The sequence below is a fragment of the Balaenoptera borealis genome (genome assembly GCF_965194805.1).
Source record: "Balaenoptera borealis genome assembly, chromosome: 9".
In the NCBI taxonomy this organism is placed as follows: domain Eukaryota; kingdom Metazoa; phylum Chordata; class Mammalia; order Artiodactyla; family Balaenopteridae; genus Balaenoptera; species Balaenoptera borealis.
This window is the reverse complement of record NC_138873.1, coordinates 7,967,340-7,991,148: the sequence shown is the minus strand read 5'-3', so window position 1 is coordinate 7,991,148 and position 23,809 is coordinate 7,967,340. Positions and strand designations below refer to the sequence as shown.

At 45.2% G+C, this 23,809-nt stretch overlaps 2 protein-coding genes across 3 annotated transcripts; one reads left to right on the top strand and one right to left on the bottom strand.

Moving 5' to 3' along the window:
- Positions 1 to 18: 18 nt before the first annotated feature.
- ACAT2 (acetyl-CoA acetyltransferase 2) lies at positions 19 to 12,219 on the top strand. The gene is made up of 9 exons (XM_082404618.1): positions 19 to 171; positions 874 to 1,008; positions 4,121 to 4,302; positions 6,317 to 6,434; positions 8,536 to 8,679; positions 9,888 to 10,010; positions 10,549 to 10,703; positions 11,291 to 11,401; positions 11,817 to 12,219. The coding sequence occupies exons 1-9, from the start codon at positions 117 to 119 to the stop codon at positions 11,985 to 11,987; spliced, it is 1,194 nt and encodes a 397-aa protein (XP_082260744.1). The 5' UTR covers positions 19 to 116; the 3' UTR covers positions 11,988 to 12,219.
- TCP1 (t-complex 1) lies at positions 12,125 to 23,771 on the bottom strand. Of its 2 annotated transcripts, XM_082404579.1 has the most exons (13): positions 23,712 to 23,771; positions 22,867 to 23,079; positions 21,658 to 21,743; positions 21,318 to 21,446; positions 19,964 to 20,061; positions 19,463 to 19,573; positions 18,970 to 19,151; positions 18,447 to 18,573; positions 14,432 to 14,607; positions 13,929 to 14,052; positions 13,427 to 13,619; positions 13,118 to 13,281; positions 12,125 to 12,423 (listed from the first exon to the last, which is right to left on the bottom strand). In XM_082404579.1, the coding sequence occupies exons 2-13, from the start codon at positions 22,928 to 22,930 to the stop codon at positions 12,207 to 12,209; spliced, it is 1,671 nt and encodes a 556-aa protein (XP_082260705.1). In that variant the 5' UTR covers positions 22,931 to 23,079; positions 23,712 to 23,771; the 3' UTR covers positions 12,125 to 12,206. The 2 variants fall into 2 exon arrangements, with proteins under 2 accessions (XP_082260705.1, XP_082260704.1); XM_082404578.1 differs by lacking the exon at positions 23,712 to 23,771 and having other exon boundaries at positions 22,867 to 23,088.
- Positions 23,772 to 23,809: the final 38 nt, after the last annotated feature.

Sequence of the window (23,809 nt, the reverse complement as noted above, 5' to 3'; positions counted from 1 at the left end):
GGCGGGGCGGCCTGAGGCTCCGCCCCCAGCGCGGCATGTAAGAGGCGGGGCTGGATCTTGCTCACTAGCCGGCTGCACTGGGCCAACCGTAGCTCGAGAGGCAGTAGTGCGGCAGGATGAGTGCAGACTCAGACCCCGTGGTTATCGTCTCGGCGGCGCGGACCATCATAGGTGAGTGGTCCGCGGGCCCGGCGTGGGGTTTGAGCCACGAGCTCGGCCCGTCCCGGCCCGGTCGCGGGGACCCCCGGGACCTCCGGGACCCTCGGCACCCGGCGCCTCGCGCCTTCCTTGGCCCGCCTGCCTGCCTTCCCCGCCCGCCTTCCCCGCCCACTCCTCGCGCGGTGAGGTCCACTCCACTCTGAGTGTTCTGATTGGATTCTTGGGTAGGGCCACTGCGCCTCCCGGCTCTCCCATTGGCTGGGGAGGCCCCTGATTGGCCAGCCTCTGGAGACGCCACCTCAGCCCTGTGGCCTCAGGGGCGGGGCCGCTGGGTGGTGGGTGCCGGGGGCGCTGGGTAGTGGTCGCGTTAGTCAAAGGAGGATTACAGAGAATTGCCCGAATGTCCTTAGTGCTGTATAGATTTCAAAGGCCCTGGACTCGGGGGAGTGTGGACCCCTCTTGTTAGGAAAGCGTGGGCCGTGCCCATCCGCTCGGATTTGGGGAGTGGATGTGTAGGTTTCTCGCGGGTCCGCGGCTTCCCCGCACGCCCTGGGCGCCGCCTCCCCGGGGTTCGGCTGCTGGGAGGCACCCACGCTCCTCTCTGTGCCCAGACGAGATGCGGTGGGCGCCTGCGCAGGGGGAAAGCACCGGGCCGCCGGTCCCCCGCCGCCCTGGGCGCGCTCTCCATCGCCCTCGCGTTCCCTTCTGTTCTAGGCTCCTTCAATGGTGCCTTATCCACCGTTCCTGTCTATGACCTGGGCTCAACTGTCATCAGAGAGGTCCTGAAAAGGGCCGCTGTGGCTCCCGAAGAGGTATCAGAGGTCATATTTGGACACGTTTTGGCAGCAGGTAACTCCACTCTCCAGTGACCCCAGCAGAGAGGTCAGGTTGTTGGAAGCAGCCCATTAACCCTCCCCTCCCACGGCCCCCCACCAACACTCAGAAGCTTGTGTTCTTGCCTCCACACATTTGCTTACGGAGTTCCGTCTGTTAGAATACCTCCTGTCGCCCCGCTGTCAAGCCCCATCAGTAGCTTCTCTCCAGCTTAACACTAAGCGTCTTTAATATACTTTTCCTACATGATCCTAGATCACCGTCCTCCACTGCCTTTTCTTTCTTTAGAAGCAGGGTCAGCCTGACACGTGGGAGAGTGTGCAGGGCCTTCCGTATTTCCCTAAAGTGTCACACATTCAATAAAAATGTGTTGAGTTCCTCTGTGCCCTGCACTGTGCTAGGTGCTGGGGATAGAGCTCCACCAACACACGGCAGTCCTTGCCCGCATAGGGCTCGCTTCTGAGCCGGCAAGGTGGGTTGCTCCCAGGCGGGGGCACGTCACCCCTGGAGGGCTGGCGTAGGTGAATCACCAGTGTTCCAGCTCACTTCTGAGTCCCGCTAGGTTCACAGACCCACGACCACTGAGAGTGCCTAATTAGTTATTCTTAACTAGTATCACGCTCATTCAGTAGCATAAATTCTAATTACTCCTAGTGATAATTGGTCACGCTCACTTACGGCCAACTTTTGTCCTTACCTTATCTGAGACCCGGCCCATTTTTCTGTGCATTTACTTTGTAGTTTTGTAGTTCTTCTTCCTAATTCTCCTTTCTCACCTTGTCCTTTTGGGCGGCCTTAAAAGTCGAAGCACGCCACTTTCTCCTGACTCTCCAGGACTTTAAAGCATATGAGTAACTTTACTGGTGGCCCAAAGGTGGCTGCCTTTGGGCCACTCCCTCCTTTCTTCTTCCCAGACCCACGACTTAGACGTACTCTGTTGCCATAGGGTCCTTCACTCCTGGTTTCTGTTTTCTCTTCCATATCTCACCTCTGTGGTATCTCCACACAATTATAATAAAAATAATAGCTATGTTTATTGAGGGCCTGCTAAGTGCTGGGCCTTTAAAAGCCCTGTGTTTAGTGCTTTCATTAATCCTCTCAGGAAGTCTATTGGATCATATTCTCTCCATTTTACAAAGGAGTAAATGAAAGTTTGAGAGATTGAGTAACTTATCCAGGATCACAGCCTTCAACCGACATCTGTCCTACTCCTTAACCCATATCTGTCCTACCTCCTACGCAGGTACCCTCCAGGATCATGTAACTAGTGTTTACTGAGCACCTGCTGTGCTCCAGGCACTGTTCTATCAGCTGGGGATAAACAGTGTTCATATCAGATAGGAACCCGCAGTCTCGTGGACCTCACTTTCTGCTGCATGCTAGACCATTAGTTAATTATGTTCAGCACTACTCTAAGTACCTGGCGATGGGGATTGTGAATAAATACATAAAATTTTTATGAAGGAGTTATTTACTTAAATACAGATGTAGTTCATTGTAGCTTAAAAAGCAGGAACCTTAAATAATGTTAATGTCTTCTTTATTAACTAGTATCCTATGAATTTAATTCAGAGAACATTTATTTATTTATTTTTGGCTGCGTTGGGTCTTCGTTGCTGCGCACAGGCTTTCTCTAGTTGCGGCGAGCGGGGGCCACTCTTCGTTGCGGTGTGTGGGCTTCTCATTGCGGTGGTTTCTCTCGTTGCGGAGCACGGGCTCTAGGCGCGCGGGCTTCAGTAGTTGTGGCTCGCGGGCTTAGTTGCTCCACGGCATGTGGGATCTTCCCGGACCAGGGCTCAAACCCGTGTCCCCTGCATTGGCAGGCGGATTCTTAACCACTGCGCCACCAGGGAAGTCCCAGAGAACATTTTGATACTGTTTTTTTAATAATTTTTCCTGGGACTTCCCTGGTGGTCCAGTGGCTGAGACTCCGCGCTCCCAGTGCAGGGGGCCTGGGTTCGATCCCTGGTCAGGGAACTAGATCCCACATGCACGCCGCAACTAAAGATCCCGCATACCATAACGAAGATCCCGCGTGCTGCAACTAAGACCCGACACAGCCAAATAAATAAATAAATATTTAAAAATAATAATAATTTTTCCTGTGTCTATTTTCAATATCAAATTTTAGGCTTCCAGCCTAATCCCAGATTAATAACACCGTGATGAATATAATCTCTAAATTTTTCTCAGTGACCCATTTGCTAGTTCTTTTCCAACAAACTCACCGAGGAGAGGTGTTCGGTACGGGTATACCTGAAATTTGCAATAGAGCGGCCACTGTATAAACACTGACCTGTTGATAACAGATAATGGCGACTGAAGATATTTGAAACTTTCCACTCCATCCCCTTCTCTGCCACTTTGATTAACTTAAGTATGTGATGTATTTCTTCCCATTCCCTGAAGGAAGTGCCCACAGCTGAATTATAGATAGGTATTGTCAGTTCTGATTTTGTACATATCTCGTTACGTAACCAGTTAATCATGGTGTGATGAATATTAAGCAAGGAAAGAAGTGCTTCTTAGCAGAGGTTTCCTCTTTTAAGTAACTCTCTTATCCTCCCAGGTGTCTTAAGCCATGATCAAGGAAGCAAACAGCCGTCTGTAGTTAGAAACAGGAATAATGCCCAAGTTCTGCCTTCTGTTTATAAGGGAGTGTGTGCTTATTCAAGCCCTAGAGAAAGATCAGGAAGACAGTTCCTTCTTACAGTATTAATAACTTCTTTGTGGAGAAGAAGGCTTATGTTCATAAATTTTTTAATTTTTTGTTTCACTTTATTTTTTGGCACACAGCATGTGGGATCTTAGTTCCCCGACCAGGGATCGAACCTGCGCCCCCTGCATTGGAAGCGTGGAGTCTTAACCACTGGACCTCTAGGGAAGCCCTGAAAGCTTATATTAATAAAATATCTGTAGAACAGCACAAGATAATATGTATTCAAGGGTCAGACTGGGACGGGTGTGAGGTCCACACAGGTCTTTGCCTCTGCCGGGAACTTGACTTGGCTTGGCTGGGAAGCGGCAGGAGACCCAGCTGGCAATCTCCTGATTTTGCATTCACTTTCATCCCAACATTTTATCTTTCCCTTTGATTGCTGGGAGGCCTCTGTGTTCCTTCCTCCAGGCTGTGGGCAGAATCCTGTTCGACAAGCCAGTGTGGGTGCCGGAATCCCCTACTCCGTTCCGGCGTGGAGCTGCCAGATGATCTGTGGGTCGGGCCTGAAAGCCGTGTGTCTTGCAGCCCAGTCCATCGTGGCAGGAGACGCCAGCATTGTGGTCGCGGGAGGCATGGAAAACATGAGCAAGGTAAGGCCTCTGAAGGGATGGCTCTCGCTGACCTCTCACTGATAAACTCGTCCACGGCCATAGCAGGGTAGACCGATGGTATCAGAGCTGGAACCAAACAGGGAACAAGTAAAAAACGCATTGAACCTTGATCCCTGCCTGATTATTAATTATTCTTCAAATTGGATGGGAAATCCAGGTTGAAGAAAAAGCCTATCAACCAGTGTGACTGGAACAATATATTTTTTTCTAAAATGTTACTGGAGCTTCCCTGGTGGCGCAGTGGTTGAGAATCCGCCTGCCAATGCAGGGGACACGGGTTCGAGCCCTGGTCCGGGAAGATCCCACATGCCGCGGAGCAACTAAGCCCGTGCGCCACAACTACTGAGCCTGCGCTCTAGAGCCCGCGAGCCACAACTACAGAGCCCACGAGCCACAACTGCAGAGCCCGTGCACCACAACTACTGAAGCCCACGCACTGCAACGAAGAGTAGCCCCCGCTCACCGCAACTAGAGAAAGCCCGCACCCAGCAATGAAGACCCAATGCAGCCAAAAATAAATAAATAAAATAAATAAATAAAATTAAATGTTACTGAAGCGTAAAATATTTTCTGAATTAAACCTATAACATTAGTCAGTTGATATCCTTCGCTTTAAATTTCTTTCTCATGGTGAGGAAAAGTTGAAAACAGATGATGCCACTTACCTTCCTGCACAGGACAAGGAGTATTCCAGGGACCACATTTTGTTGACCTTTGGTAAGCACAGAACATGGAAAAGAGGACCACTGAGTAGTGCCTTTCTCCAATAGGCTTGCCACGTGGGATTGGTTTCACCAAGTTCCATCCCTCAAATCGGCACAGTGGTGAAAAGGAAGAAATACATCCCCTGCTTCCTGCAGGAGTTCAGGGTCTCACCTGGGGATCCCGCAGGCAGAGGGCGACTCAGCCCCACGTTTGCTGAGGCTCAGGAGGAGGCAGGGTGGAAGTAGCAAACATAATCTGAGTGATTCTGATGGGACCGTACTAACAGCTGTGCTTTTAAACATGCAGACATAACAGCCCTTAGTCTTGGTATTATTCCCAATTTACAGGTAAGGAAACTGAGGCCCAGAGCCTGGACTCCAATAGAGATCTTCTGACCCTTAAGTCTTTCCATTCTGTGATAGCTGCTATTGAGTTGGTAGGAGTTCGGAGGATCCCCTACTGAGAAATCTCCCCCTATCAGTTAATTAAGCAACCTGATTTTTCTCACTGTAGGCATTATGTGTCCCATCAAAATAAGTAACACATTGTTACCATCACTTAAGCCCTTTGATGAGCTCTTCATTTAATGGATAACTAGTTGCTTCTTTGGAAAGAATAAGTGAGCTTTTTAAGGAAATAGGACACAGAATGCAGAGGTTTGTTTGATGGAAGACTGGAAATGGGTAGGGAGGAGAGTAATGGGTTTCCAGGAGTAGGAAGGGTGGAGTAGCCTGTTGATTCCAGGGGTCTTCAGGCCCTGGGCCCTGGGTGAGGAGGAACAGGGACTGGAACGGGGGAGACAGGTCACAAGGGGGACTAGGTGAAGACTGAGGAATCACTGGAGAGTTTTTTTGTTTTTTTAAAATATATTTATTTATTTATTTTTGGCTGCGTCGGGTCTTCGCTGCTGCTTACAGGCTTTCTCTAGTTGTGGCGAGCGGGGGCTACTCTTCGTTGCAGTGCGTGGGCTTCTCATTGCGGTGACTTCTCTTGTTGCAGAGCACAGGCTCTAGGCGTGCAGGCTGCAGTAGTTGTGGCTCGCGGGCTCAGTAGTTGTGGCTCGCGGGCTCTAGAGCGCAGGCTCAGTAGTTGTGGAGCATGGACTTAGTTGCTCCACGGCATGTGGGATCTTCCCGGACCAGGGCTCGAACCCATGTTCCTCTCCATTGGCAGGCAGATTCTTAACCACTGCGCCACCAGGGAAGTCCCACTGGATAGTTTTGAGTGGGATCCTAAGGAGAGGACTAGTTACAACCAAGCCTAATCCATTTGTATTTATTGTTTCCAGGCTCCTCACTTGGTTCACTTGAGGACGGGAGTCCGGATGGGGGATACACCACTAACTGACAGCATGCTCTGTGATGGGCTTATAGATGCATTTCACAACTATCATATGGGCATTACAGGTAAGGCAAACATGGCTGAAAACATACTAACTGTAAAAAGTTTTAAAAAGATCCTATAATAATCGGCTTTGCAGGTGCTTTCCTCTTTTAGGGCAGGGACCGTGTCCTAATCATTTTGTATCCCTGATGACAGGGATAGTTCCCATATGATGAACCAAAGTGGGGACGTATTCCCTCTGTCCTTTGTGACTCCTTGATTGTCAGGGAATGTTAGTAGTGGGAGGTGCCTCAGAGTTCTTCTGGATCAAACTCTCACTTTACCATATGACAGAACAGAGCTCACAAATAGTGGCTTTGTGGCAAAGGCAAGATCAGAGATAAACTAGTACTTCTGGTACCTAACTCTGTCTTTGTTGCACTACGCAGTCAGGTCTTCATCCATCTAGAAGGCTCCTGTGGTCTAGGTGTACTGGCAAAGCAACTGGAAGATCAAAAGAACTCCTGTCTTTACTGCATATAAATGTAAAACTTAAGAACATTTTAAGTTTTGAGTTAAACCAACCCTGACAGGTTAAGCATCTTGCTCAAATGTATGGCAGTGGCTCTGGTTCTGTGGGAAGAATTCTTGTGAAAAAGATAAGGAGGGAAAGGGCGAGGTTCCAAGCAGAGGGAACAGTGTGTGCGAGTGCCTGGAAGGGAGGGAGGGCTTGGACGTGTGGGGACAGTGAGAAGTTCAGGGCATCTCTGTCACTGTGGGACTGAGAGCCGCAGCAGAGACGGCTGGGCATCGCGAGCGATGTGTGCTGTACTAGGGCCTAACGTGTCAGAGTTGCTCCAAGTGCCATAGTCCAGCTAACTGCCTCAACATCACCGGAGATGGTCATTAAAAATTTAGCTCCCAAGCCCTTTCCGAGGTGTCATGGACTGAATTGTGTTCTTCCAAAATTCCTATGTTGAAACCCTAACCCCTAGGACCTCAGAATGTGACCTGTACTTGGAGGTGGGGCCTTTTCCGGGGTAATTAAGTTGAAATGAGGCTTTTAGCATGGGCCCTAATTCAATCTGACTTGTATCCTTATCAAAAGAGGAAGAAATACCAGAGATGTGGGCGCAGAAGAAAGACCATGTGAGGATATAGTGAGAAGGTTTCCAAGGAGAGAGCCCTCAGGAGAAAACAAGGCTGCTGGTGCCTTGATCTTGGACGCCTATCCTCCTGAATTGTGGGAAAATAAATTTCTGTTGCTTAAAAAAAAGGATAATGGCTCAGGCCATGATGTAGTAATTAGTAAAGACTAGACCTCCTACTATAAACAAGTATAAGACTGGTCAGAATATATCAACCAACTGTTTTCAAATGTTGGCCAACAATCATGCAAAACTGAGCTTCTTGAAAGAAGGGAAAGACCCACTATAACTAGATTTCTACCTGGGGGTACTTTCCAAACTTTTTATCTGGGGAAAAGTGGCTTCAAAGAACTGGAGAAGTAGCGATCAGAGTTTGGGGCTGCTCAGATGGCTAAGTCTGTGGGGCAGAGCACTGGAGAGAAGGGAGCCGTAGAGAAAAGGAGCTCCAGAAATCTGCCTAAGGGTCCCCTTAAGGCTTTGGCCAAATGTTTAGCTATGTATGTTCAGGGCAACACTCTGCAAGGCCTAGTAGAAACAGCTTCTAGGAAATTGAATGGAGATTTTTTTTTTTTTGGCTGCTCCATGTGGCATGCAGGATCTTAGTTCCCCGACCGGGGATTGAACCCATGCCCCCTGCAGTGGAAGCCTGGAGTCTTAACCACTGGACCACCAGGGAAGTCCCTGAATGGAGATTTTAGATGGCTGGGGGACATAGAAGTTTTGACCAACAAGACTAGAGACTTTACTGAACCCACTGGACACTCCATTGACTGACATCTAAGAAAGGCCACAGCTTAGGGTAGGGCCCAGGGTAAGGGCTACTCTAGACCCAAACTGATTATCTTAGAAACAAATTTCAAACAAGCTTCTGTTGCGCTTCACAGACACTGTGAAGGATTGCCGCAGAGCACTCTCAGGCCACCAGCGAGCCTGCCATTGTTGGGCCTCAGTGCTTGTTTAAAGGTGAAAAACTTGAGCTACCGAAAGCCAGTTCCTGAAAAGGTTTGGTTTTTGCTTTATTTTTTTTCTTTCACAGCTGAAAATGTAGCCAACAAATGGCAAGTGAGTAGAGAAGATCAGGACAAGGTTGCAGTTCTGTCCCAGAACAGGACAGAGAGTGCACAGAAAGCTGGCCATTTTGACAAAGAGATTGTACCAGTTTTTGTATCTTCTAAAAAAGGTGGGTATATAAGTCATAAAGGTTTTTTTATATATATAAATTTATTTATATTTTTGGCTACATTGGGTCTTCGTTGCTGCGCACGGGCTTTCTCTAGTTGCGGCGATCAGGGGCTACTCTTCGTTGCGGTGCACGGGCTTCTCATTGTAGTGGCTTCTCTTGTTGCGGAGCACGGGCTCTAGGCAGGCGGGCTTCAGTAGTTGTGGCTCGCAGGTTCAGTAGTTGTGGCTCGCAGGCTCTAGACCACAGGCTCAGTAGTTGCGGCAGGCAGGCTTCAGTAGTTGTGGCACGTGGGCTCAGTAGTCGTCGCTCACGGGCTCTAGAACACAGGCTCAGTAGTTGTGGCGCACGGGCTTAGTTGCTCCGTGGCATGTGGGATCTTCCCGGACCAGGGCTCGAACCCGTGTCCCCTGCATTGGCAGGCGGATTCTTAACCACTGCGCCACCAGGGAAGCCCAGTCATAATGGTTTAAACATCAACGGGGCTATTTATAAGTAAATTATTAATATTCAAAAGAATAACATATAGGAACGTTTACACATCGTGTCTGTTATGTCTTTCAGGTTGCAAAGAAAAGATATATTCAGGATAGATCTGAATGTGAGGTGGGGGAGGAGACATGGGAGGCTGTGTCAGCATCCAGACACTTTTCGCCCAGGGTCTCCACATGGCTGTGTAGATGGAACGTTTTAGGAGAAACTGGAGAAAGCAGCCGACCTTTCTACGCCTACAGGCTCAATCTCCTCTGAAGCAAATGTCCATTACTTCCTGTTGCTTCTGTGTGCGTTTCATACTTGAGGGTGGATCTTTTGGGGTCACTTAGCTATTCTCTAATATGCAACGCTCTAGTCAAGTTCTGTTACTGATAACTGACATCGATTATGCCCAGCCTTTATGAGATTGGCTTTGACACCCTAGATCCAGTCAGTCGTAACCAGCAAAGACCTATATACCCCAAATCTTAGCAACCTCTTATACAAAGAAGTCCCTGTAACTGCCTTCCTCAGAAAGGGCTGTCTGGATATGGAAAACACTCATGAAGACAGTGCTAATAAAATGTCTTTACAGTAATTTGTACTAGTAGTGTGTACTTTCCTATTGGAATGAAAGTATTTTATAATAAACCTTTTCTTCCAAATGTGAATCCTTCTATATCATGTCTGAGGAACTGTAACTAATCTTGGGTAATGATTTTCCCTTTTCTCAGGTCTCACTGAAGTTAAAACAGATGAGTTTCCTCGCCACGGGAGCAACATGGAAGCCATGTCTAAGCTAAAGCCTTGCTTCCTTACAGATGGAACAGGAACTGTCACCCCAGCTAATGCTTCAGGTTAGATTTTCTGAAGGGCAGTTGTGGGAGTATTATCTTCTGCTAGGTCTACTAAGTTAATACCTTTTTAATTTCATCAATTATTTATATACAAATTATTCTAAAACCTTGTTTCAGTTGCTTTAGGAAAAAAATGTAGTTTTGATCATTTGTTTCTTCATATTTAGATTTATGACTTAACCTGTACAATATACTGAAAAATGGATTTGGTTTCCTTGCAGTATCCTAACGAGACAAGTGAAAAAGCAAATTAGGGAACTCCAGATTTTATCTACCACCCCTGTCCTTTTCCAAAACCAGGAACTCCCATTACCTCCTGTGAGGTCTGGGCTATTTCTTCCATTTCTTTTCATTAATCTCCCCCCGCCCCACTGCTTTAATCTTTCCACTCTTTATCCCATTGGAATGTTCTGTGGTGTTATATCATCTTGTCAAGAGGTATTAACTTAACCCATGTCTTCAGGTGTTGGAGAAAGTAGACACAGGTATGTAACTTAGTGAGCACCGTTTTGGAAATTAAGACATTCATATTTTACAGGAATAAATGATGGTGCTGCAGCTGTGGTTCTTATGAAGAAGTCAGAAGCTGATAACCGTGGGCTTACACCCCTAGCACAGATAGTTTCCTGGTCACAAGCAGGTGTGGAGCCTTCCATTATGGGAATAGGACCAATTCCAGCAATAAAGCAAGCTGTGAGTTTAATTTCCAATGTTAGCACCTGTCCTTTGTTTTGTTGCTAAAGCCTCTTTGGGACCAGACCAATAACTTGTAAATGCTTATTAACTTTTACCTCCTTCAAACCTTCGCTCAGATCCTTCCCACTCCAAAATGCCAAGACTGAGCTTGATTTTATTTTCATATTTATTCCTATCAATCAGGCTTCATTTGCATTGTCTCAAAAGGAGACATCCTCCCATTGGCCTTAAATGAGCTTATTCATTTAATTGTATCTACAGTGTTCTTTCCTTGCCACAAAGAGCAGCCAGCATTTGGATCATGTGCTTTATAGGGCAACTAGTTCTGCTCTATAACCTCACGTACACATAACAGGTGTTAAGTGGTTCAAATGTGAAGATAGTATAGAATTTCCAAGGGGTGTTTTATCCTTAAACCTTTTAGAATTGGTGTCACCAAGGCAAAATGTGTTACCACTTGGAACTCAAAGTGGCATTTTCAAGAGATCCTTCAATATCATACAGTATATTCTGCTTCTACATCTACACTGAAAAATGGTTCCACTTGAGTTTTTAGACCTCTCTTCCATTAACCTTTCCTTTAGGTTGCAAAAGCAGGTTGGTCGCTGGAGGATGTTGACGTATTTGAAATCAATGAAGCCTTTGCAGCCGTCTCTGTTGCAATAGCTAAAGAACTTGGATTAAACCCAGAGAAGGTAAACATGAGCAAGTAGTCCTGAAGAGAGCTTGCAAATGAACATTCACAACGCAATCTTAATATTGTAAAGAGCAAAACACAGGATGTGTCCCAGGTATTGGCCATACAGTAATGGGTGGATCTAGGTAAGTTCCTGTTGGGACTCGGGAGTTCACTTATTTTATTGCTTCCTAAGGCAAAAAAACTTGTGTGCATTAGTTCACTTCCCACAGAAGAGAGTATTTTAAGTCTTAAACTAAGGTAGTTAGAATGGATGTCACAAGGGTACAAATCACTTCCTAAGCAACTTGAACTAAAAATTGAATTTGAAAGGGTAGTTTACCGGTATGACATTGAGAGGAAAAAGACAAGTTTGGGCTTCTAACTTTATGTCCAGAGAAAAGTAAATGATACAAATCTCACTGACCCCTTAGGTCAACACGGAAGGAGGAGCTATAGCCCTGGGCCATCCTCTTGGAGCGTCTGGCTGCCGGATTCTTGTTACCCTGCTACACACAATGGAGCGCAAGGGTGGACATCGTGGTGTTGCTGCCCTGTGCATTGGGGGTGGGATGGGAATAGCAATGTGTGTTCTGAGAGGATGAAACTGCTTAACAATTAATTATGCTTAAACTAAACTTCAACCTCGTTTCTTTTTAAACTAATAAAATACTAAGTTAGTGAAATCAGAGGACCAAAGTGAGGATGGGAACTATCTCCCACTTCACAAGAATCCCAAGACTTGACAGCTTTTTGCACTTTAATGTGTAATACTCGAGGTACAACAAGATAACTGCATCTAACATTGTCATAAATAAAAGAGGTCAGTCATCAAGGGCTCCAGAGTGAACAGCATCTTCGTAACCTCCATGCTTATCGTCTTTGCTTTCTGGGTGTAATTTAATAAGATCATCAATTCGAAGAATGGTAATTGCAGCTTCAGTTGCAAATTTCAAACTTTTAACTTTAACTATGGTTGGTTCAAACACCCCTGCTTGTTTGTTGTCTCGGGGTTTACCGTTGACCAAGTCAAGACCAATCCTGCAATTTAGAAGAAAAACCTATTAAATGGCCTCTTTCATAATTCACACCCATCCTATTCCACCCCTTTAAAAGTTGACTAGGGGGACTTCCCTGGTGGTCCAGTGGTTAAGACTCCACATTCCCAATGCAGGGGGCCTGGGTTCAATCCCTGGCCAGGGAACTAGATCCCACACGCCACAACTGAGAGCCTGCACGCTGCAACTGAAAATCCCACACATCGCAACTAAGGCCCGGTGCAGCCAAATAAATATTTAAAAAGTTGACTAGGTGGTAATCTCATTAGTGCCAGCTATTCCATTCAAATGTTAACCTTGGGAAACGTTGGGACCTTACAGTAGATCCCTTTAAGTCTAAAGTAATTGATTATGGATAAACAAATTCAGCACTGAAAGAGGTGTAGAAAGCCTAGATGGTAGTAAAAAAATTGTTTCTAAACATCATTTAATATCTTAAAAGGAGGTTGCTTAAAAACAGGTGTGGACCACCCAAAAATAATTTTCTCTCTGGAACCTTCCTACTGTAGGTAAATGACTCTACCCAGAGCAGCAGGGAGAGGTGAGGAATCCGATTTGATAACTAAGACACACCAATGCTAATAATCACTAGTCATCACCCTTCATGAGTTTAAAACAAAAACCAGACTACCATGTATGATATACAGATGACAATGAACAATGTTAAGTATGCTTACCATTTTAGATTTTTGCGTTCTGGGTTAACTTGAGCCTCATTATGAAAAGCTCTTAATTTTGCAACCAGATCTATGGAGTCTTGGGCAGCATTAACTGCCAGAGTATTGGGAATAACAAGAAGAGATCTTGCAAACTCGGCAATAGCAAGCTGTTCCCGGGAGCCCTAAGAAGAAAGACAATGAGGTGTCTTCACAGGAGGAAGAAAATTAAAACCCACAGCAGCAGCTAAGGTCTCAGAAGAGACGTATTCACATGAACGAAGTGCCGTGCCCTTCTAGAAACGAAAACGGGCTTCCAGACGTTCTTACCATGCTGGTTGCGTAGTTTTCGAGGTATATGGACAGGGCCGCTTCTACGGCGCCGCCACCAGGAACCACAGATTTCGACTCCAGAACTCTCTTCACCACACAAAGCGCATCATGTAAAGAGCGCTCCATCTCGTCACACATGAAATCATTTGCACCGCGTAAGATGACCGACGCAGAGGTACGAGCCTTAGTGCTATTTAAAAAACAGTGAAATTCTCAAATCAATGCTTTAATAAATCTGTGCATAAATGTAATCTAAGTGCCTTGATTAAATCCTGCTTACACAGGACATTTAGACATGGAAGCAATGTCTAGACCATGGAGAAGAGATGAAATGGTTACTTCACCTCAATTTACAATGGCCCAACATTATTTTATCCCATGCGTATAACTGCTTATATCACTGAAAGACTATAGCAGCAAATAAATGGGAAGGTGACCTATTTGCACTCATTAATAAATAAAATCTGTAGAACTTTATAATTTAGAAAGTAGCTCTTACTTTTTAATCAAGATCAGTTCATCATCGCAAATTCTCTCCTGTACCACCTCTTCTGCTTGTCCCAACATTGAAGCTTCAAAAGTTTCTTCACCTTCCAAATTGGCCAGGGTCGACAGAATAGTTGCTATTAAAGTAATTACAAAGATCTGTAAACACTGTTCTTTCATGAATATTTTCAAATCCTGCCTTAGATTCAGACACATGTATTTATGATAGAGGTGACATATAAAGGTAAGTTTAAGGTTAAGGTTTACAGTTAAGCATCAGGCAAGCAACTGTCCTTTTATCCTAAGATGGAACCATGTCACTTTGAGGTGGAGCAAGTAAAAGAACTTGCCCAGTTACATAAAAACACGCCTCTATACATATATTTGTAGCACAAAGCATTAAGGGAGTAAAAAGTAAAAACTGTTATGTTTCTGGAGCTGCTTATTGTTAACACCCAGTGTAAAGGGACATGGTCCCGTGTAGTAACAGTATCCGAGAGCCGGCAGGAGACTCACCTCCGGAAGCTTTAGCAACGCGTTTGAGGTCCCTTTTTAAAACTCTTCGAACTGCCATAGCGCCAGCCTCCACAAAATACTTCAGACACATGTCGTCAACCCCGCCAGTGGCTAGAATAACGTTGGCACCAGCGGCCAGGATCTTCTGGATTCGCTCCTTGGCGATATCTGATTCTCTACAAAGATGAAGGATTTGAGTAGGAACCCAAAGGTATCTGCTGTGTTTTTTTATGTTAAATATAGCTCGAACTTCCATTAAGTATTTTTCACAAAATAATTGGAGATTAAATTATATTAACTAGGGACTTCCCTGGTGACGCAGTGGTTAAGACTCCGCCTGCCGGGACGTTCCTGGTGGCGCAGTGGTTGAGAGTCTGCCTGCCAATGCAGGGGACACAGGTTCGAGCCCTGGTCTGGGAAGATCCCACATGCCGCGGAGCAACTAAGCCCGTGAGCCACAACTACTGAGCCTGCGCTCTAGAGCCCATGAGCCACAACTACGGAAGCCCGCGTGCCTAGAGCCCGTGCTCCTCAACAAGAGAAGCCACCGCAATGAGAAGTCCGAGCACCGCAATGAAGAGTAGCCCCCGCTCGCCACAACTAGAGAAAAGCCTGCATGCAGCAACGAAGACCCAACACAGCCAAAAATAAATTAATTAATTTAAAAAAAAAAAAAGAAAGAAAAAGAATCCACCTGCCAGTGCACACAGGTTCAACCCCTGGTCTGGGAAGATCCCATATGCCGCAGAGCAACTAAGCCTGTGCACCACAACTACTGAGCCTGCGCTCTACAGCCCACGAGCCGCAACTACTGAAGCCTGCGCACCTAGAGCCCGTGCTCTGCAACAAGAGAAGCCACCGCAATGAGAAGCCCGCGCAATGCAACGAAGAGTAGCCCCTGCTCGCCGCAACTAGAGAAAGCCCGTGCACAGCAACAAAGACCCAACGCAGCCAAAAAAAAAAAAAAAAGAAAAAATTAACTATTCTCTCCCTTCTATGACCAGAATTTAAATCGGTCCAATTTACAGAAAAGGGATTAAAAACTACCAGTTAGCTCTCCCCCACCCCAATCTGAGTTCTTAACCAAGAACTGTGGTTAGAAAGGAAGCAGTGTCCCTGCTTTCAAGGATCTGGGACAACCAAACTCCAGGGCTAATGTTACTCAGTGCAGTACAGAGATTACAAGTGCATGAGAGCCATGTATCCAGCCTGGCAGGTGGGACAAGGAAAGCTGAAGGTCTGGAGTTAATAGAGGGGTCCAGAGTTGAAACTGCAGGTGGGATCAAAAAATGAAGAACCTTGAAGGGATGTTAGAGTCTGAACTGAGAAGTTGTTTAATATTTTTAAGTGAAAGTAATGTTATCAATCGGTGTGTTCAAAAGATGAAGGAATGAAGACAACAAGGCGATAATTGGAGGTGAGTCTATCTGAGAATAGATGGCTTGAGCAGAGAAGTCAAAAGTTTATGGCTTGGGTAACTGGGAGGTTCAGCCACTGACTCCTGGAGTGAAACAAATACTAAAAGGTTGGGGTGCAAGATGACAAAAGAGTTCCTGTTTCAACAAGATGAGTCTGAAGCCCCTGGGATACTCAGGTGAAACTGCCAGAAGGAAATGGAAATCACAAACTATGGGAAACATAAAGAGATTTGAAAAATAGCCAATATATGAACAGTTGAAGCCATTTTACTTATTCAAAGAATAGTAGATGAGACCAAAGGATCTTTAAAGTGAAATGAGTTAAAGGTGAACCTCAAAATAAAACTCTCTGTATATACACTAAACAAATACTGTGTCAAACATGATACTAAGGATGGGGGCTATAAAGCAAAGGAAATCATTCAGCCTCTACCTTCATAGAGCTTACAATTTAAGACAAATACATAGTTAGAAACTGTGGTTAAGCCCCAGGAAGACAAAGTATAGGAGCTCACAGCAGAGAATAATTCAGATTGAGGGGGAAAGAAAAGCTTCTTTGAGAGATTTATCAACTAAAAAATAAACAAAAATTAACCAGCCAGGGCTTCCCTGGTGGCACAGTGGTTGAGAGTCTGCCTGCCGATGCAGGGGACACGGGTTCGAGCCCTGGCCCGGGAGGATCCCACATGCCGCGGAGCAACTAAGCCCGTGAGCCACAACTACTGAGCCTGCGCTGCGCGTCTGTAGCCTGTGCTCCGCAACAAGAGAGGCCACGACAGTGAGAGGCCCGCGCACCGCGATGAAGAGTGGCCCCCGCTCGCCACAACTGGAGAAAGGCCTCGCACAGAAACGAAGAACCAACACAGTCAAAAATAAATAAATAAATTTATTAAAAAATTTAAAAATTAAAAAAAAAAAATTAACCAGCCAAAACAAGTAGGCACAGAATATATTTTGGGCAGACGAAGGAACACTCTTACGGGCCTGTGGAAGTAGAGCTTTGGTGGATTCTAGTTTCAGCCGTGCTAGAGCACAGTAAAAAGAGTTACATAAGGAATTTAAAAACCTATCCTAGAGTGATGGGAAGCCTCCAAAAGGTTCTAACGAGATCCACTTGGCTGCTATGAGGAGAATCGCCTGGGTGGGAACAAGACTGAAACCAAGACGACCAGCTTGGGTGCCTCTGCAATAGTCTGGGCAAGAAAATGGAAATGGAAAGCAGGTGAATTTGAGATTTAATTTATAGATAGAAATCAAGAGGTCTTGATGACAGATTAGAAAGGGAAAGAGTATTAAGTAAAAAGGAGTTACAGACACTTCCCAGTCTTCTGCCTGAATAGAGGGGTCCCTAACTAAAATGGCAAAGAGCAGATTTGGGGGTATCATCACAAGTTCAATTTTAGACATAATGACTTTGAGATGCTTAAGAAGCATTCAATCAATTAAAGCTCAGAGAAATAGATTTGGGAGTCTCCAGCATAGAGACGTTGGCCACCCAGGCACAGGAATACAGATGAGGTAGTATCACAAAGCTGCTCTACCCTCCGAAAGTCTTTCAAGCAGTCAAAGACTTGATAAAGGTCAAGTGGAAACTGAACATGCCTAATGAATTTCACAGCAGTGATCACTAGTGACCCGAGCAAGCGGTCCTCCAGTGGAGAACACAGTTGAAAAGGGTATGAGAAATAGAACACCAGGAAGGTTTTTGTGTGAATCACTCTAGTGACATCTGACTATAAAGAACTGAGGAAGGATAGAGAGTAACTGGAACAGGTGGGGGCACAAGAGGCTTTTATTTAGGGATGAGAGGTACAAGTGGAATCCAGAAAGGAACGAAGAGTAGAATTAGCAGTTCAAGATGCAGTTGAGAAAGAATAGAGGAAGCAAGACTCTAAAAGCAGAAGGCAACAGGATCTGGAACACTTATTCCAGAGGGGCTGACCTTTGATGGAAAGAGTACACATGCAGATAAATTTAAGACTACATCTTGGGACTTCCCTGGTGGTCCAGCAGTTAAGACTTCGTGCTTCCACAGCAGGTGATGCGATCCCTGGTTGGGGAACTAAGATCCCGTGTGCCGCAAGGTGTGACCAAAAATCGAAGAAGGAAAAAAAAAGGGAGTACATCTTCCCAACTAGCTCTCTAGCATGCCAGTCGATAGATACGGCCGTATGAACTACCTGGTGACTGGCAGAGTCAACACTATAGTTTGGTTCTTGTACCACTTGAGGAAACACATTCCTGGATGTATCTTCAAAGCCTTAATATCAATATACTCATAAAACCAAAATTCCATAAAATGTTGATTTTCATGTATCACCCAAATCTCTCTTAAATCATCACCCATGTTTTCTAATTTTCCGGGCAGTTCAGGTAAAATATAGTTTGACTTCGGTTAAAACTTTGGTTAAAAATGTTAATTTTTAAAGTCCTCCAAGACACTCACACTTGAAAAAAAAAACTACTTGCCTAATCATCATACCCTGCTACCTATTAGACCTACCACTCATTCTTTTTAGTTTACTGTCACCTGCTCTAGGAAAGGGTACTTTACAAACACCCCCTGTCCAAGGTCAAAAATGAATCTCTCAACATACCTCTGTCTAATCTGGTCCAGTTTTTCAGGGTCTGTAATAACCACTTGTACACCAAGCTTCATTTTTGTTTTCTGCAGGCTGAAGTCAAGGCAAGCAATTTTTGCATTAACTATTCTCTTGGGCATGCCTAAAATTGAACATAACATTAAGTACCTTTATAGTAACTATAATATTGTTATCTTTTATAAAACACACCTATCCTTAGAGATCTGAAGATATTTTAAATTGTTATATGTAAACACACGAATTTAGATTACTTTTAACCTTAGAAACAAACACTTAAGTGGCATTAAACACACGTGCTTTCTTTTAATTTGCGTTTTTCTTAAGTTATATGTAATTAAACTACAAAAGAGGAAATAGCAACATTATGTACCATTTCCTTTTTCTCTGGGCTTCACTAAAGAACAGTAAATGCACATCCTGGATAGTTCACCTGAAAATGTAGTTATACAGTCCACAAACAGCTAACTTTATCCTTCAGTATTCTCGTTACATGACCAAATCAAACCATAAGCCTTACCCTGGGATCCCACCACACAGTTGAGTGCATAGCCATTGATGAGCATACTTTCCATCTGACTTCTCCCATGGGCTTTCAGAATATTAATGGAATTGACTGGATAGCGAGGCTGGCCTCTGACATCCATGTATTTAACAGCAAGTACAGCATCTACCACCATATTAGCAAAGAAATCACCACTTCTAAGCCAACAGTTAAGGAGAACAAGAGACTCAGGATGGACAGTGGGTGCACGTGAAAATCAAGGGTGATTCAAAGGCACTTCCTTTTAGCAATCTCATCAAAGAAACAGCCATTATATATGCCACCAAAATGTTAGAGTACTATTTATCACTATCTGCATACTACTTTTACACATACTTTGTATGTATTACCTTTCCCCCTAGGAAAGAAGGGAACAGGCAATTTCAATACAGCATCATCTGGCACAAAAACTAACACAGCATCTTACTTTTTAAAAAGCCTAAACTTTACTGGACCATCACAAGGATACATTCCAATGATTTTGGAAGACATCGATGTCTTAGCAGCATTGATCAGGCAATCCTTTCCAAGTTCATCAGTGTTAATAATTAGATTCTCATTGATATAACGCACTGCTTCCCTGTTTGAAGTGTTGGGAAGAAAACATAAATTCACTACTCAAAATTTTTGCTTTATCATTGTGTCAGGATGTCAGAGGGATCAATTTTCTGTTCAGCCATTTCATATAGGAGGAGGACACAAATAATCCTCCCTCTTCAGATCACGGCAATTTTAATCTATCCCATAAGCATAGCCACTAAATCTATTATTAGGAGATAATGTGGTAGTCAAATGGGAAGAAAAGGATACTGGCCCAACTTCTTACTTCAAATGTTAACTACTTAAATCCTAAAATACAACTTTTTCAAAGTAAAATTTAGCCATTAATTGAAACATTTAAAGAACAGACTGTTGGCAACTATTACATCAAATAATATATAAAATTTTCTCTGAATGTAAACAATCTTACTTGCAAGCAAGTCGATAGCCACTAATAACTGATGTGGGATGAATTTTCTGTTTGACTAGTTCATCTGCATTTTTTAGAAGTTCTGCTGCAATAATAACCTGCAGAGAAAACATCCATTACTCTCATAATAGCCTGACATTATGTGCAACACATATGTAAAAACAACACTAACACGCATCAGATATTAAGAACCAGAAATGGTAACGGTGGTGAAATGCATAACTGCTTATTAGAAACCAGAAAAAAAGACACCCCTACACGGTATTTTATACGCAAATGGCTAAAGCCAGATAAGAGTCAGAAAAGTGTTCTGGCCAATAAATTACTTCTACAGTACAACAACAGGAGACACATCCATTACTCTTCAAGATGAAGTGCTCAACATAAGCTAAATGAAGAGCCTGACCACTGAGAGTATCTGTACTATTTATTTATTTATTTGGCTGTGCACGGCTTGCAGGATACTAGTTCCCCAACCAGGGATTGAACCCAGGCCCTCGGCAGTGAAAGTGCGGAGTCCTAACCACTGAACCGCCAGGGAATTCTTGATCTGTACTATTTTACGTTATTATTTAAAAAATCATCCTTCTAAGGACACCAAAAATTATTTTTTAATCAAAAAAAACTTTGAAAAAATTTTGTCTGCATCTTTTGGGGGAAATTATAGTTGTATTTAAAAAACTATGTTATCATAAACAAGGTACTTAACAAAGACCATTATCGTTATTTTAGAAGAGATAGATTCCATTCTTCCATGGCTTAAAGTTTAATCTAGAAACAACCATTTTCTACCACAAACCATTGCTTGTTTCTTTACAGCAAATTATTATTTGCTCCTCACCAAATAATAGTGTTTCTACTACATCAGGGTGCTAGGTGATCTTCGAGGAGTTTAAATCACGTTACTGATCGCGTTTACAAACTTTCTCAAACTCCCATTTGAACTCATGAGATCACTTGTCAGCCTTTAAAATATAAAAACACGTTGTTTTTAAAAAACTGGTAATGTTTTAGGAATTCCTGGGCCTCAGGCTGTGAGGGGAGGAGGAAAAAAACGACACTTTTTTTTCTTTTAAAAAAACACCATTAAAAAAAATTCTGTGTGATGCACGAATAGCAGCTGAGAAAAAATTCGTAAAACTCGCGAAAACATTTAAAGTGAGGATTATATTAAATTATCTCTTAAGTTTCTTTTCTACTTGAATTGTACAAACTAGCTATAACCACAAGTCTCAAATTTTGTTTCTGAACCACTACCCTCAAAAAAATGACTTACCTCTGGCTTCACTTTCTGAAAATTTGATTTTAAGAGGAATACTAGTATTTAGCCATTAGTCCATTAGTCTTTACCTACCACGGAGGTAGTTCCGTCTCCCACTTCTTTGTCCTGCAGGTCAGCGAGCTCGCAAAGAACTCTGGCTGCAGGGTGTTCCACCTCCAGCAACTTCAGGATGGTCGCGCCATCGTTAGTAATGGTTACATCCTAAGACGTTGCCCGGGGAAGAAAAAATGACATATTCACCCACAGAAACAGAATATCCCCTAAGTTAGAACAACCCCATTATGATACATTCACCTTCGGTATACCTTTCACCACTAGCATCCTGGTAAAAACAAAGAATTTACAAAACGAGGTGTTCATGAACCGTTTTTTTTCCCTTAAAGTGACTAACACAATATTTAGATATACTTACACCAATATCATCCACTAACATTTTATCCAAGCCAACTGGACCAAGAGAACTTTTCACAATATTGGCAATCGAAGCTGCAGCCATGACTGTACAAATGAAAGAAAGAAATGAAATTAGAAAAATCCTTGATTCCAAGAGACAATCATTTCACCCTAAAAAAAGTAAGTGACACGCAACAGCCTCTGAATTTTTCAAATCTACAAATCCGTCCCAATTTGAAAATCAGCTATTAAAAGTCTAATGTGGGGAGGGGAGTGGCTAGTCACATACAGTCTGAATTCAACCGCCAAGGGGACGCCAAGTGTTGTAGAGAGTACCCACTCCATTGTCTCACAGAATTAAAACATAATCTACCCGTCGTCATTTCAGATTCTGCCACTCCACATAGAACAGGAAAAGACACGTATCAGCCTTTTCCTTCAGACTCTGGCAGGTTTAAGAAAAACAAAGTTTTATTAAAATTAACAAGCCTTTGTGAATCAAAAAAGCGGTAATCCAAATGTTCTGACTATACTTCAAATTTGTTCATGACAAAAAATAGGAATCTATCAAATGACGATACGATAGACTGGCATTCCTGACTTCTGAAGTGTAAACGATCTCAACAGTGCTTTAAGCGGTTAAAGCTTACTAGATAAAATGAGTTTATCGTTTAACATTCAACAAAAACTTCGTCAGCTGGCTCTGTTACAAGATGTGGTCAGCGACAGGTCGGGTACGGACTGAATCTGCAGGGGGACAACGGGCAAGTCATCTGAAGAGTGGCCGATGGCCATTCGCCCCTCAGTAAAACGAGCCACTAAAGCCAGTTTTTCCTGGTGAATGGCCCTAAAAGGAGACCCAGAGGTTGCAGTGGACGCCCTTCCTGATTAGCATCACGACAGAAGGCGCAGGGCACCCGGCTCCCTGGGACTCGAGGCGCGGCGGCACGTGTCGGTGCGCGGAGCCCGCCCTCCAGGCCGGGGCGCGCCTCGCCAGCCTCACGACCGCAGCATCCGGACAGTTCTCGTTAAAACGGCGCTGCGGGGAGAGGGCGCTGCCCCCGCGAAGTGCCGAGACCCGCCGCGGGTCGGAGACGCCGCCCGTGCCTCCCGGGGGGCCCTTTGTGGGGAGAGAAGGGAAGGCGTGACCACGGCAGCCACGGCCCCAGCGAGGCAGGGGAGGGTGGCGCACCGCCGCGGGCCCGCCGCAGGCCTCGCCCGCCCTTACCGTTCTGGGAGCGGATCGCCTCCCCGGTGCTGCGGTCCCCGAACACGGACAAGGGCCCCTCCATCTTCGCGGCAGGGCACACGTCGAGTTTCACTCACACCGCGGGCAACAAGGGTCTTGTCCCTGGGCCGGGCGGCGGCCACAGCAGCGGCGACGGCGTGGAACAGGTCCGAGCGACGCCGCAGGGGCTGCTGGGAACCACACTCCTCCCCGCTTCCGGGCGGGGCCGCGGGGCAGGGTGGGAAAGAAAAATGGGGAGGAGCGTGGAGAATCGTGAACGCGCAGGAAGTGAGGAGCCTGAAGGGGGCGGATCCAGCACTTCCGCTCATTTAGAGAGCGAATGAGAAGGGCGCGAAGGTAGAAGGGCGGAAGTCAGTATCTCGGACCGCTGGAGGAAGGGGGTGCTGGGCCGAAGTTTTCCCTACTAGGCAAAGGTTGCGCGTGCGCGTTTGCACATTCTAGTGCCTTCTAGAAAAGGTGGTCAGTAGGGCGGAGCTCTGTGACGGAACGGGGTTGTGGGGCCGTGTATGGGAGAGCCGGGGTTCTGAGCGAGTCTTAATTGGTGGTGTATAAACCGGCGCTCTTGTTTTCCTTAAATGTATGAGCTAGCTAGGAGAGCACGCGACAAGTAGCAGGCTTTGTTCCCGGCTCACGGGTATAAGCTCCATGGGTCATGTGGGAGAACGACAACCACCCTTTCTGAAAACTGCATCTCGCGCTGCCCCGTCCTCCCAGAGCCCAAATGGCGTGTGCGTGTGTGTCTGTGTGCGTGTGTGTCCGACAACGATCGGTCTATGCTTTGCGACCCGAGGCCCCAAACGAGGTAACAATAATGCCATCCATACCTTGGACGCGGGACGCCCCCGATGAGCTCGGCCCGACTTGACGGACCGTGAGCCAACCACCAAGCGCGTTGCTGCGAGGTGGTTGGTTGAATCCGGCG

Bases quoted from the DNA above. Each gene is read 5' to 3' on its own strand.
- TCP1 (XM_082404579.1), bottom strand. From the start codon at position 22,930: ATGGAGGGGCCCTTGTCCGTGTTCGGGGACCGCAGCACCGGGGAGGCG. The intron at 14,053-14,431 runs GTGAGTCTCCTG...TTACTTTAATAG, and splicing joins CGTTGCTAAAGCTTCCGGAG to CAACTATTCTGTCGACCCTG. The intron at 13,620-13,928 runs GTAAGAGCTACT...TTTTTTAAATAG, and splicing joins GAACTGATCTTGATTAAAAA to CACTAAGGCTCGTACCTCTG.
- ACAT2 (XM_082404618.1), top strand. From the start codon at position 117: ATGAGTGCAGACTCAGACCCCGTGGTTATCGTCTCGGCGGCGCGGACC. The intron at 4,303-6,316 runs GTAAGGCCTCTG...TATTGTTTCCAG, and splicing joins GCATGGAAAACATGAGCAAG to GCTCCTCACTTGGTTCACTT. The intron at 10,704-11,290 runs GTGAGTTTAATT...CCTTTCCTTTAG, and splicing joins TTCCAGCAATAAAGCAAGCT to GTTGCAAAAGCAGGTTGGTC.